We start from the raw sequence: 13,103 nt of genomic DNA, 5'->3' as shown, positions 1-13,103 counted from the left end.
TTTCAGAAATTTCTGGAGCAATCCCTGAATAAACACCTGGATGAATCCCTGGAGCACCTCCTACAGGAATGCCTGGAGGAAGCCAGGGGGAACGACACTTCCTTTGCTAACCGGAAAAATCCGCATTTATCCGTTGCTAACCGTCGTTAACCGCGTCTAATCGCTGCTCAGTTAGCAGCGGTTAGCGACGGGTAGAAACGGATAAATGCGGATTTTTCGGTTAGAAAAGGACATGACATTACCTTTGGAGGAAGCCCTGTAGAATCCCTAGAGGAATTCTCAGAGGAATCCTTGGAAGAATTTCTGAAAGTCTACCTGGAGGATTTCCTGTATAATTGGGTGGAATACCTAGAGAAATTTCTGAAGAGATCTAATTAGGAAATCCTAGAAGAAATCCTAAATTTGTGGAGGATTCCTTGGAGGAAGTTCTGGAGAAATTCCCGGAGGGATTCTGGGAGGAATCCCTAGAAAAAAAAATCAGAAGAAATCCTTGGTGGATTTCTTGAAGAAATCCCCGAAGGCATTCTTGGAAAAATCCCCGAAGGAAATTCCAGGAGGAATTCCTGGACGAACCCTTGGAGAAATTTTTTGTAGGATTCCGTGAAGGAATCTCTGGGAATTTGTAAAATCGGAAGGCTCCGGTGGTGGGTCACGTCATCAGGATGTCGGATAGCAACCCGAATAAAACGTTTCTCGAGAGTCATCCGCCTGGTACAAGAAGACGTGGAGCGTAGCGAGCTAGGTGGGTCGACCAAGTGGAGGACGATCTGCGGACCCTACGCAGAGTGCGGAACTGGAGACAAACAGCCATGGACCGAGTGGAATGGAGACGGCTACTATGTACAGCAGAGGCCACCCCGGCCTTAGCCTGATCGGTAAGGTTAGTAATGTCTGGAGGAGTCCCTGAAAAATTCCTGAAAGTATTCTTGGAGAATTGCTTGAAAGAATCTTTGAATAAATCCCAAGAGGACCTGAAGAAATAAATCCCAAGAGGACCTGAAGAAATTCTTGGAGGAATTGCTGACATAGTTTTTGAAAGATATCCAGGAGCAATTTCTGGATAAATTCCTGGACGAATTCCTGAAAAAAAAATCCTAGGGTATTTCCTGGAAGAATACCTGGGGAAGTTCCTGGAGAAAATTCTGGATAAAATCCTGGAGGAATGCCTGGAAGAATTCCTGGAGGAATGCCTGGAAGAATTCCTGGAGGTCTTTCTGTGGGAATTGCTGGAGGAATCACTAGAGGAATACTTGGAAGAATTACTGGAGGAATCTCCAGAGGAATTCTGAGAGATTTATATTTCTATTTTTGAAAAAAAAAAGTCCGTTGAGGAATTTCTGCTAGCGGAATTCCTGGAGGAATTCCGGGAGAAATCCCTGGGGGAAACCCTAAAAAAATGTGTAGCAATTCTCGGATAAAATCCTGGAGGAATAACTAGATGAATTTCTAGAGGTGTTCGTGTTCCTGTGGGAATTGCTGGAGGAAGCCATGATGAAATTCCTGGAGAAATCTCCAGAAGAAATCTTGAAAAAATTACTGGATACATTTCTAGAGTAATCTCTTGAGAAATTCTGGGAAATTTCTATTATTTTTCTATTACTGGAAAAATCCCTTGAATAAATCCTGATGGCATTTCTAGCGGAACTTCTGGAGGAATTTCAGGAGAAATCATCGAAGGCATTTCTGAGGGAATCTCTGGGGGAATCCTTGAAAAAAATTGTGAAGAAATCCCTGCAGGAATCTCTAGAGAAATCCCTGAAAAATTCCTGAAAATATACCTGGAAGAATTTCTGAAAAAATCCCTAGAGGATTTACTGAAAGAATCCTTAGAGGAACTTCTGGAGGATTCCCTGGAGGCATCTTCGAAGGATTTCCTGGAAGAATCCTTGGGTAAATCTCTGGAGAAATCCCTGGAGGAACCCCTGAAGCAACTCGTGAAGGAATCTCAGGAGATATTCCTGGAGAAATTTCTGGACCAATCCCTGAAGAAATCCTGAGTGTATTTCTGGAGGATTTTCTGGGCGAATTTCTGAAAAAAAAAACCCCAGAAAATTTCCTGGAGAAATTGCTGGCATAACTTCTAAGAGATGTTCCCGAGCAATTCTTGGATCAATTCCTAGAGAAATTGGTGGAGGAATTCCTGAAGAAATTCTTGGGGTAATTCCTGGAGAATTTCCTGGAAAAGTTCCTGGAGAAATTCCTGGATGAAATCTTTAAGGAATGCGTGGAGGAACTCCTGGAGGTTTTCCTTTGGGGATTGCTGGGGATCCCCTGAGAAATTCCTGGAGGAATTTCTCGAGAAATTTCTGTAGGAATCCCTGGGTGAATCCTTGGAGAATTTCGTGGAGAAATCCCTGGAAATCTAAGAAGAAATTCCTGGAGGAATTTTAGGCAGAATTCCTAGAGGAATCCCTGCAGCAATTCCTGGAGGAAATCTGGAAGAATTCTCGGAGGAAATCCTGAAAAAAATCTAGAAGGTATTCCTAGAGAAAATCCTGGAAGAGTTTTTTAAGGATTTCCTTGAGAAATTCCTGGATGAATTGCTGACATAATTAATAATGGAATTCCTTGAAGATATTACCAGAGGAATTCCTCGAGGAGACCCTGGAGAAATTCCTGGATGAAATCCTGGAGGAATACCTGCATGAATTTCTGGAGGTACCCCGGAAAAATTGCTGAAGTAATCCCAGAAGAAACTCCTGAATGAGTCCCTGAAGCAATTCCTGGAGGAATATCGAGTGGAATTTCTGGAGGAATCGCTGAAAAAAAATCTGGAAAAAATCTCTGCAAGAATCCAAGGAGGAATCCCTGGAAAAATGCCTGGAAAATTTCCTGGAAGAATGCCTAGTAGAATTCCTGGTGGGATTCTTGGAGGATTCCCAAAAGTAATTCCTGGAGAAATCTTTAAAGAAATTCCTGTAGGAGTACTGCAAAAAATCACTTAAAGATTTTTTGGATAAATTTCTGTAGGAATTCCTGGTAAAATTCTTGGAAGAATCCCAGAAGAAATTAAATACTAGAGGAATGCCTGGAGGAAGTCCTGAAGGAATCGCGGAATTTCTGGAGGAATCTCTAGATGAATTCCTGTAGGAATATTTTGAGAAATCCTTGCAGGAACTCCCAGACGAATGCCTGAAAAAATCCTAGAGGAACTCTTAAAGAAATTCGTAGATGAATCTATTAAGGAATTCGTAGAGTAATACCCGGAATAATTCCTGAAGAATTCGTAGATGGAATTCCTGGAGGAATTATTAGAAGAGTTCCTGGAGGAATTCTAGAAAGTGTTCCTGGGGGCATTCTTGGAGGATTTTTTAAATAATCCCTGGAGTTGTTCCTGAAAGAAACACAGAAGAAATTCCCGGGTGAAACCCTGGAGGAGTTCTTGAAGAAAAACCTGGAGGAATTCCTGAAGAAATCCCATAAGGAATTCCTTAGGAAATCCCAGCAAAGCTTTCTTAACAAACTCCTTGAAGAATTTGCGTAGGGAAAAAAATATGAAGGAATCCATGTCTGCAAAAATTTTTGGGCGAATTGGGTTGTTTAGTGAATAAAATATTGCTATTTTCTATAGCCTAATCGAAAGAGCTGAGTATAACGTATTTTTATTGGATTCCAATACCTTTGTTTTGATGGTTAAATTAACAAAACAGTAATTTTCGTGGATAGAATGACAGTTCAATCGATAAAGTGACAGTTCGACCCGAACAAAAAAATTTCCCCATACAAACTTTAAATGAATTTTAAAAATACTTCCAGGACTCCAAAAATTATGAAATTTTGGATTTCGACTAATTTTTGGGCGGAGAATCCGATTATGAAATAATCCTGATACCCCTAAAGAACCCAATTATTGTTGGAATAATTGAATGGACTTACAAAATAATGTTTGTGTGGAGTCCGCCTTAGTTGTAGATCCTAGTATGCGATGCGCTTTATCCTCAGATCAAAAGTCAATCTTTGACGGACTGTTTGGAGGTTTTGCAAAGATGAACACGTTGAAACGAGTAAATCCCTCAAGATTAGTCTTACAAATTCGTTCAAAACATACCCTGCCGGAGCTTCCGTACGATTATTCTGCCCTTGAGCCCACCATATGCCGGGAGATCATGGAACTACATCACCAGAAGCACCATGCTGGCTACGTAGAGGCCTTCAACAGTGCCGAAGAACAGCTGCGTGAAGCACTCGTAAACTGCAACCCAAATAAAGTTATCCAACTGGGCAAGATCCTTCGATTCAACGGAGGTGGTCACATCAATCATTCCCTGTTTTGGGAGAACCTTTCTCCGCACTGTACGGCGCCATCGAAAGCTCTGGAGAGTGGGTTGAAGCAAAATTTCTACAGCAAGGAAGACTTCAAGCAACTGATGCGTGATACAGCTCTGTCCGTTCAGGGTTCCGGATGGATTTGGTTGGGATGGCACAAACCGTCTAAGACGATGAAGATCGCTGCTTGCTGCAATCAGGATCCTCTGGAAGCCACTACAGGACTTCTGCCACTGCTGGGCATCGATCTTTGGGAGCATGCCTATTACATTCAGTACAAGAACGATCGCGCCAAGTACTTTGATGCATTGTGGGAGATTATCGACTGGAAGATGGTTTCGAAGCGGTATGAAAAATTAAGATGTCTTATTGAGAAGTAGTTTTGAGTGTGGGTTTGAATAAATATGGTTATACGGTGTTTTTCAACTGTTATGATGTGAATCTGAATAATTAGAAGGCGTTTAATAGAAAAAAATAAAAAAATAAACGGTTTTACGCTTTTACCAAATTTGGCTTGGGATAACCCTTTTTAGAGATCTTCTAAAGTTTGGTCCTACCCCAGCAAAAGCTGCGGGTCTGTTTGTTTACGATTCTGTTTGTAATGATCCACATTCTGCCGGGTTATATGCTGCGACATTACCGCTTGCGCTGCGTTCTTTACCATCCAATTCGCTGTGCACTCCTGGTTCAACTATTCGCTAAGTCGACTCCGTTCTACGCACCTGAAGGTGTTCAGCTGTGTCGTCGGTGGCTGCTTTATTGTGCTCCAGAAGGGGCCATATCGAGCTTGCCATCGTCTTTCAACGCTGCCTCGTAGATTCTCTGCGTATACTGAGGTGATTTCTGGTTGCTTCAGTCGTCCTTGGATGTACCGTGGTGATCGGCAGTCCCGAACATAGTTGATGGCGGAAAGTTCTTGGCGCAGTTTGACCTTCACTGTGGTGTCCATTATAGACAAGGTCTATGCATTAGCGTGGTTCAAAAAATCGTTTTTGCTCCACACCGCTTATTCGATTCCTAACCAGATTATATGCCTTCTCACAAAATTTGAGTTCATTTGGTTGAAAATTGAGACTGCACAAGCCCGTCAAAGTTTGTATGGGAATTACTATGAGAAAACGATGCTTTTCATTCAATCAACCGTAGCATTTCCCCAAGTGCCCTAGTGGGTTAGACGACCCTTGGTAATCCTAGGCTACTCTATCAGCTACAACTTTGCCGGAGACCGCATTCAAATCGGACGCCTCATTAATTAGTTACCGATTTTTATCCAGAATCGAAATCTTTACTCATGATGGTTAAACTATTCGGTGGGCATCACTGCATTCTGCAGTGGAACATAGTAGCCATGATTTCAGTGTGCTATCTTTGGCGCCATATGCAGCAATGTTGCCTGCTGGGAAGCTGGAGGATCATAGCTAAAGTTTGCCCAGTTGGATACAAATCGATAACTAATTAATGGGGCGTCCGATTTGAATGCGGTCTTCGGCAAAGTTGTAGCATATAGAGTAGCCTAGTATTACCAAGGGTCGACTAACCCAATAGGGCACCTGTGGAAATGCTACGGTCGATTGAATGAAAAACATCATTTTCCCATAGTAATTCCCATACAAACTTTGACGAGCTTGTGCAGTCTCAATTTTCAACCAAATGAGCTCAAATTTTGTGAGAAGGCATATAATCTGGTTAGGAATCGAATAAGCGGTGTGGAGCAAAAACGATTTTTTGAACCACGCTACTATGCATACTTCCAAATGCGTGTTCCACTGGAATAATCAATTAATGTTGTATGTTTGATATTTGGGCTGCGAAACGGTGAGTCGAAAAGGAGAGCGTACAACATAGCTCTGGTCCTCACAAGTTCCTACCTCATGCTTCCACGGGTCAAGCGATGACAAAGACCGCCAGCTAAGAGTTGTGTGCTTAGTTGGTAGTGCAGCCTGGGCACTGTTGTCCTTCTGACTTCAGCTAGATTGAAGAGGTACACTCCCGTGCAAAAGTTTGGGGTCACCCCTTCAAAAACATAGAAATGTTTTTCGGTCATATCTCAGTCATTTTTCATTTAATCCACTCGTTCTTAGACTCTATCGAAAGATAAAGAGTTAGATTTGATTCGTAGGTACTTTTCACAAATTTCATATGAAATTTTTAGTATGAAAAGTTTACCTAAACTTACATGTTTTTCATAAATCTCTACGAAAAATTGTTTTCCGTGTAATTCGAAATTGGGTCGAACAAATTTTAAAATTAAAGTTGGAGTAGAACCCTATTTCTATCCTCTTTGAGAGCCATTTATTAGATTTTAGCGGAAAAATTCATAACATAATTTAAATTATCGAATTAGGTTTACACGTCACCGTGCAAAAGTTTGGGGTCACCTTCCAAATGAAGTCTGAGTCGAATTTTTATCCAAATCGTCATTGTTTTGGTGCAACTCCAATTCCTTGTATGATAGTTGAATGGCAAGTCACAGAAATGGTTATGAAATGTTCATAAACTAAGTTCTAAACTAAGTTAAGGTAGAAAATAGTATATAAAATCCATTCTAAATCAGCTAAGTTCGTTATATAAAGTGCGAAAGAGGATATAAGTGAGATAACAATGACTAATTCGTGAATTCTACCCTATATAACTGTAAGTGTTAAAACCACAAATACACCATTACCCCAAAAACCATTACAACGAATGTCATTTCTCCGAATTAACTATCACATTCGAGATTTTGGGTTTTGGTGCAAAGCAAAGGGATAACTTTTTGATGAAAATGCCATTTAAATTAAAATGTGTAACATTCCTGAAACTTATGGATTTTGGGGTAGTGGTATGTTTGTGGTTATAACACTTACAGTTATATAGGGTAGAATTCACGAATTTGTCATTTTTATCTCACTTCCATCCTCTCTCGCACTTTATTAAACAAACTTAGCTGATTTAGTATAGATTTTATATACCATTTTCTACCTTAAATTAGTCTAGAACTAAGTTTATGAACATTTCATAACCATTTTTGTGTCTTGTCATTCAAATATCAAAGAAGGAACTGAATTTGCACCAAAAACAATGACGATTTGAATAAAAAATCCGACTCAGACTTCATTTGGAAGGTGACCCCAAACTTTTGTACGATGCAGCATACTTAGGGGTGACCCCAAACTTTTGCACGGTGACTTGTAAACCTAACTCGATCATTTAAATTATGCTATGAATTTTTCCGCTAAAATCTAATGAATAGCTCTCAAAGAGGATAGAAATAGGGTTCTAATGCAGCTTTAATTTTCAAATTTGGTCGACCCAATTTCGAATTACACGGAAAACAATTTTTCGTAGACATTTATGAAAAACATGTATGTTTAGGTAAACTTTTCATACTAAAAATTTCATATAAAATTTGTGAAAAGTACCTACGTATCTAATCTAACTCTTTATCTTTCGATAGAGTCTAAGAACGAGGAGATTAAATGAAAGATGACTGAGATATGACCAAAAAACATTTCCATGTTTTTAAGGGGGTGACCCCAAACTTTTGCACGGGAGTGTACGTCTCGAGCGTCTGTTCACCAAGGAGGTGCGGCTCAAACAGCGTCGGCATCCAGCGGCCGAATATGACATGCTCCTCCACCGGAAGCTATACGGTGAATAGGGGACCTTAGGCTAACAGCCTACTGTTTCCGAAACCCAAAAACGTTACAGAATCCGAAAATGAAAGATTACGAACTGATTCAACGGCAACGACTTTTAGCACGAAACAACGGACAAGAATTGGAACTTGGAATGTATTAACCCTAGCCCAGCAGGGTATAAACTGGCACAACTAGTTAATGAGGCATGCCGTATGAAGCGTGAGATCCTAGGACTGTAAGAAGTCCGTTGGCCGAACTTTGGAGAACACAGATTGGCGTCGGGCCAAATTCTGCTATACTCTGGCCTACGAGGTGAACACGCTCCTCGCCACCGTGAAGTTGGTTTCCTGCTCAGCGCTCACGCCCACGCTGCACTCATGAAGTGGGAACCTATTAATGAGAGGATAATTGTAACCAACCAGATCCAGAACACGGGTTCGAAACCTTACCATGATCCATGCCATGATCCAATGTTACGCGCCAACCGATGCTGCCGAATTGCAATATAAAGAGAACTTTTACAGTCAACTGAATGCTGTCGTGGACAAGACTCCGAAAGGTGATATCAAGATCCTCATGGGCGACTTCAACGCGAAGGTTGGTTCCGACAACTCGGACTATGAGCACGTCATGGGATGCCATGATCTCGGAGAAATGAGCGAAAACGGAGAGCTGTTTGCAGAGTTTTGTGGCAACAATGATATGGTGATTGGGGGATCGCTGTTTCCTCATCGACCAGTGCACAAAGTAACATGGGCTTCCCCTGATGGCTTCACGGAAATTCAAATCGACCACATCTGCGTCAGCCGAAAATGGAGACGGGGCCTCCTTGATGTGTGGAACAAACGTAGCGCCAACATTGCGTCCGAACATCATCTCATAATCGGCGAAATACGGCTGCCCATTGCTAGAATCCATCGACAGGAGTACAAAATTGGGTGCCGGGTCAGCACACGCCGACTGAAAGATGCTGCAGTGAAAAGCTCCTTCGTCGAGGAGCTGGAGAGCCGTGCTGCGGATATTCCGGAAAATACACGCGTAGAAGATCAATGGAGCGCCATCAAGAACGCTTCATCGCCACCGGCGAGAATAATTTGGGTGAGCTACGCACCCGAAGAAAGCAGTGGATCACAGATGATACCTGGAGGAAGATAGAGGAGCGAAGGAACGCCAAAGCCGCGATAGAGCGAGCGAAAACACGAGGAGCCAAAGCCGTAGCCCGTCAGCGCTATTCGGCTCTCGAGAAGGAAGTGAAACGCTCATGTAGACGGGACAAAATAGCGTGGGAGGACTCCCTAGCCGACGATCCTTGGCATGGTCTTACTGGATACCCGCGCGCTGGCACAAATGTCCCAAATGGAGGATAACGTGCCTATGGAGCCGGCCTTCTGATACTCGCGCGCTAATTGCTTCATCCAAGTAACATTTCGATAATCAACTAGTCTAGTAGGGATTTGAAGAACAGCTATAGAACCTAATAACTTTTATTTTGATTTTGTGATATTGCTACTTCTATACGTTCGGCATCAAAATTTATTGAGATGATGATTTTTAAGCTTAGCTTTTCGGATTTCTTCCGCCAACGAGAACGGGCGACCGGATGCCTTCGGAGGGATGATGGGCTGCTTGGTGGTTCGGCGAACTGGCTCCAGATAACTGCTATTGCCACTGGATGAGGATGGTCGTCTTTCACGATGCTGTGATCGCTGTTGACGCGCTCGAGATTGCCGCAATTGTTGTTCCTGGCGCTGCCGTTGACGGTGGTACGTTTCCTGTGCCAGAGGGTTAACGTAATGGTTGATTGACACTCTGGACATTTGGCTTGGCGGTTGCTCCTCTACTAGCTCAAGCTCTCTGTTGACGACTTGGGTGATTTGTTTGCAGCTTACGAATAGATATACTCCATATGCCGAACTAAGAACCAGTAGGAAGAGGAATATCCCGGTAATAGATAGCCATATAGCAGTTGGCTCATCATAGTTATTTTGTTGAATCGGAAGATAGAATGGCGGAGTTGGCGTAGGTCTCACGGTGAGTAGTGTCGTGGGTGTTATATCCGAAGGAGTTGTTAAGGCTAAGGGTGTAGTAAGTGTGGCTGGGTTGTCTTCTGTTGCAGTGCTTTGAGATGCCTGGGTTATAGTAGAATGCTCAGAAGTGGTAATAAGGGGATCTGCCGTTGAATCCATTGATGTATGATCAGTTGATTGAGTCGAAGTGGTTTCCTCGACACTGACTGTCGTAGGTACGGTAATGACTGTTGTTGTTGTAATTGTAGTTGTGGAAGCGACAGTTGTAGAACTCGGTTCCGAGGGACTTGTTCTTCTAGTCGTTGTTCTTGTACGTCGAGTTGAGGATCTGGTCGTTGTAGGGTCATCCGATTGATTATCTTCCATCTCAGAAGTGTGAGGCACGTTTGATTCAGTAGTGTGACTTGTTGTAGTTTTCGGTGCTGCCGTCGAAGAAATAGTGGTTTGTAAAACAGTGGTTACTGTTCCTCCTGTTGTTTCCCATGTTGTATTAATGGTAGTGGGTATTATCGGAGTTGTTGTGTCAAGAATAACTGTTGTGGTAACAGATGTTTGAGCTATAGTTGAAGTTACGCTATTGGTTGTAGCAGTAGTTATTTCCTCAGAAGTTACTTTTGAAGTATTTAAAGTTGAAGTAGGCACAGTCGTCGAAATTGTTGGTGTTGTGGTAGATATTTGAAGCGAAGAAGTTTGTGTTGATGAAACAGTTGTTTGTGGAACTGTTTCAGTAGAAGTCAATGCCTCTGTTGATAAATTGGTCACCAATTTTGTGCTTGATGTCGACTCTGTTGTTAGTGGTGGCGAGGTAGTCATGAGGATTGTTGTAGTTGTTGGAATTGATATGGTACTAGTTGTTGTTGGAACTGGTGTATTGGATGTTATTGGAACGGGAGTAGTGATTGTGGATGTTTCTGGATCTGTGGTAATAATAATTGGTGTTGTTGTATCACGTGTTGTAGTAACAGAAGTGGTAGTTATTTCTAATGTAGTAGGGACGGATGTTGTCGTTATCGTTGTTGGTACTACTGTAGTAGTTGTTCTTCTTGCTGGTACAGTGGTAGTGGATGCGGTAGTCGTCGTTGTTGTTATTTTTGTTGTAGACGTGCTGCTAGTAGAAGTACTACTTGCAGTAGTCGTTTCCGGAATTTCAGTAGTTGTGACAACAGTAGATGAAGTAGTGGAAGGTGAAGAAGTTGTGGTTGGGGTAGTTGAAGACACTGTTGTAGATGTAGTTGTTGTGGTTGGAAACTCTGTTGTTGATCGAGTGGTTGTACTTGTTGATCTTGTGCGTCTCGTTGTTGATGCAGCTGTAGTGCTTGTAGGCCTTGACATTGTAGTTGATGTTGTGCGTATTGTAGTGGTCGCAGGTGGAGTATAAAATTCATCCAGTATCATACAAAACTCTTCCAAAACAAGAGGATTGAAGACCGTTATGTACTCAATCGCTATGTCCCCGTCATCGCTCATTTCAACTTCTACTTGTAATATGGCTCTTTTGATTTCTCTTTCAACCTTTCCAGAAAATAGACTCCAAGTTCTTGTCGACTGACGTGTTGTCCAAATTTGAGCAGTCGTTGGCATTCCTTGCCTGTCGAGCAGATCCAAATCCAGTATCCTCACCGTTAATGTACACTCTGTTCTGAATACGAATTGATAAATCATTCTTATTTCCGTGTAAGAATTCATGAAAAAGCTTTCTACGGATTCGCAGCAACTAGTACCAGTAACATCGTTCGACAAATAATAAAATACATTTTCTCGATAAGGGCTGAAATTGGAAGACCCCGCGTAGGCAGCTAGACGCAATAAATTCTTTCCGCCTTCCGAGCACTGCCGGATCTTGTAGGCACTGAAATCGTTGAAGTCTATGCGTTCACAAATTGCATCTGCAGCTTCCAAACTTCTCGGCAACAGAACCACTACACTCATGAACCTCAACCAGTTCGCCAGCATTCTAATTACGACCAGGGACATTTGCAACGTTTACACCGAACAAGCTTCCGATAACGACTAACGGTAACCGCTGCTGCTGCCGACAGAAACTGACAAAAATTCTTCTGCGCCTAATTGATATCGAAAACAGACAGCGACAAGTGATAACATGGCAGGGAGCATACATTCTACGTCAACGCTTGATGGTCAGTTCTTTGCGAAAATTGTACAATTTTCTCTCTGTATTGCTTCCAACCACCTAGGAAGGCCGGTTACATGGCGCTACATACTCTACCTGTTGTTATCTTTGGCATTCAACGCCAGGGCTGCGAGCGGATTCTAGCTAGTTTTTTGTTTTGTGAAAATCGTTCATTCGTTGATTCTATTGGGCTAGGAAGAGTTTAGAGAATAGTATAAAATATGAAGATTAGATTGTTGCTCCACTAAATCATCGTATGTTCAACAGTTCAATTGGTAATACCATTAAGGTGGATGATGACGAAAAGCGTGCAATGATCTAAAAATAAAACCGTAATTTTTTTCATCGACCTTGACCGGCGAAGATAGAAGTTGTGCAATCGCAAAACATGAACGCCGCCCGCCACACTGTTTCTTCGGTTCTTCTGCTAACGATTATCTTTCCTTAATTTACGACGCAGATGGAAATACAGGCAGAGACCAAGAATGCCAGCCAACTAACCGGAATGATCATTAGAGGAGAAATCTCAGTTCTTCGGCAATTTGGCAGGTTCATTTCCTGTGCGAAATTTGGCGTTGGTTCGCAGAGGTTCGTTGGCTTAGACCCAGTGTGTATGATTATAATCAACGGTCGAATTAATTCTATTGTTTGAAACTACCCTTACAATCTTTTTCTGCGTAGGTTTCTGGCAATAGCGTTGTATTTGCATGGAATGGAGCAGAATGAATGTATTTGATTTTCATATACTGTACCAAAATTAGGAGATCCAATTCGACCGTTCGTGCATTGAGTCATTGAATGAGTCTCCCATCAGGTATCAGAAGGCCGGCTCCAGAGGCACGTTATCATCCATTTGGGACATTTGTGCAATCTCCATACATATAAGCCTATTTCATCATTTACCTGAGGGAGAATGGGACAAGGGATGGAATGGGATTAGGAAAGGGAAAGGTGATGAAATAGGAAGGGGTACCCTAGAAAAGGTAATGAACGCATAAGCGCAACGAGAGCTCATAGCCCATACCACAACGGGTGTAATCAGTACCCTGAAAAAGACAC

General features: G+C 42.2%; 2 protein-coding genes across 2 annotated transcripts; one reads left to right on the top strand and one right to left on the bottom strand.

Moving 5' to 3' along the window:
* Nucleotides 1–3,892: 3,892 nt before the first annotated feature.
* Nucleotides 3,893–4,698, top strand: LOC109397980 (superoxide dismutase [Mn], mitochondrial). The gene has a single exon (XM_019670306.3). It carries the CDS (start codon nucleotides 3,921–3,923, stop codon nucleotides 4,644–4,646), a length of 726 nt encoding a protein of 241 aa, XP_019525851.3. The 5' UTR covers nucleotides 3,893–3,920; the 3' UTR covers nucleotides 4,647–4,698.
* A 4,714-nt stretch (nucleotides 4,699–9,412) lies between these two features.
* LOC109426336 (mucin-2-like) lies at nucleotides 9,413–12,433 on the bottom strand. The gene has a single exon (XM_019701796.3). It carries the CDS (start codon nucleotides 11,885–11,887, stop codon nucleotides 9,413–9,415), a length of 2,475 nt encoding a protein of 824 aa, XP_019557341.3. The 5' UTR covers nucleotides 11,888–12,433.
* Between the last annotated feature and the right edge of the window lie 670 nt (nucleotides 12,434–13,103).

The sequence above is a fragment of the Aedes albopictus genome, chromosome 2 (assembly GCF_035046485.1).
Source record: "Aedes albopictus strain Foshan chromosome 2, AalbF5, whole genome shotgun sequence".
Lineage (NCBI taxonomy): Eukaryota > Metazoa > Arthropoda > Insecta > Diptera > Culicidae > Aedes > Aedes albopictus.
This window is presented reverse-complemented; position numbering and strand designations above follow the sequence as displayed.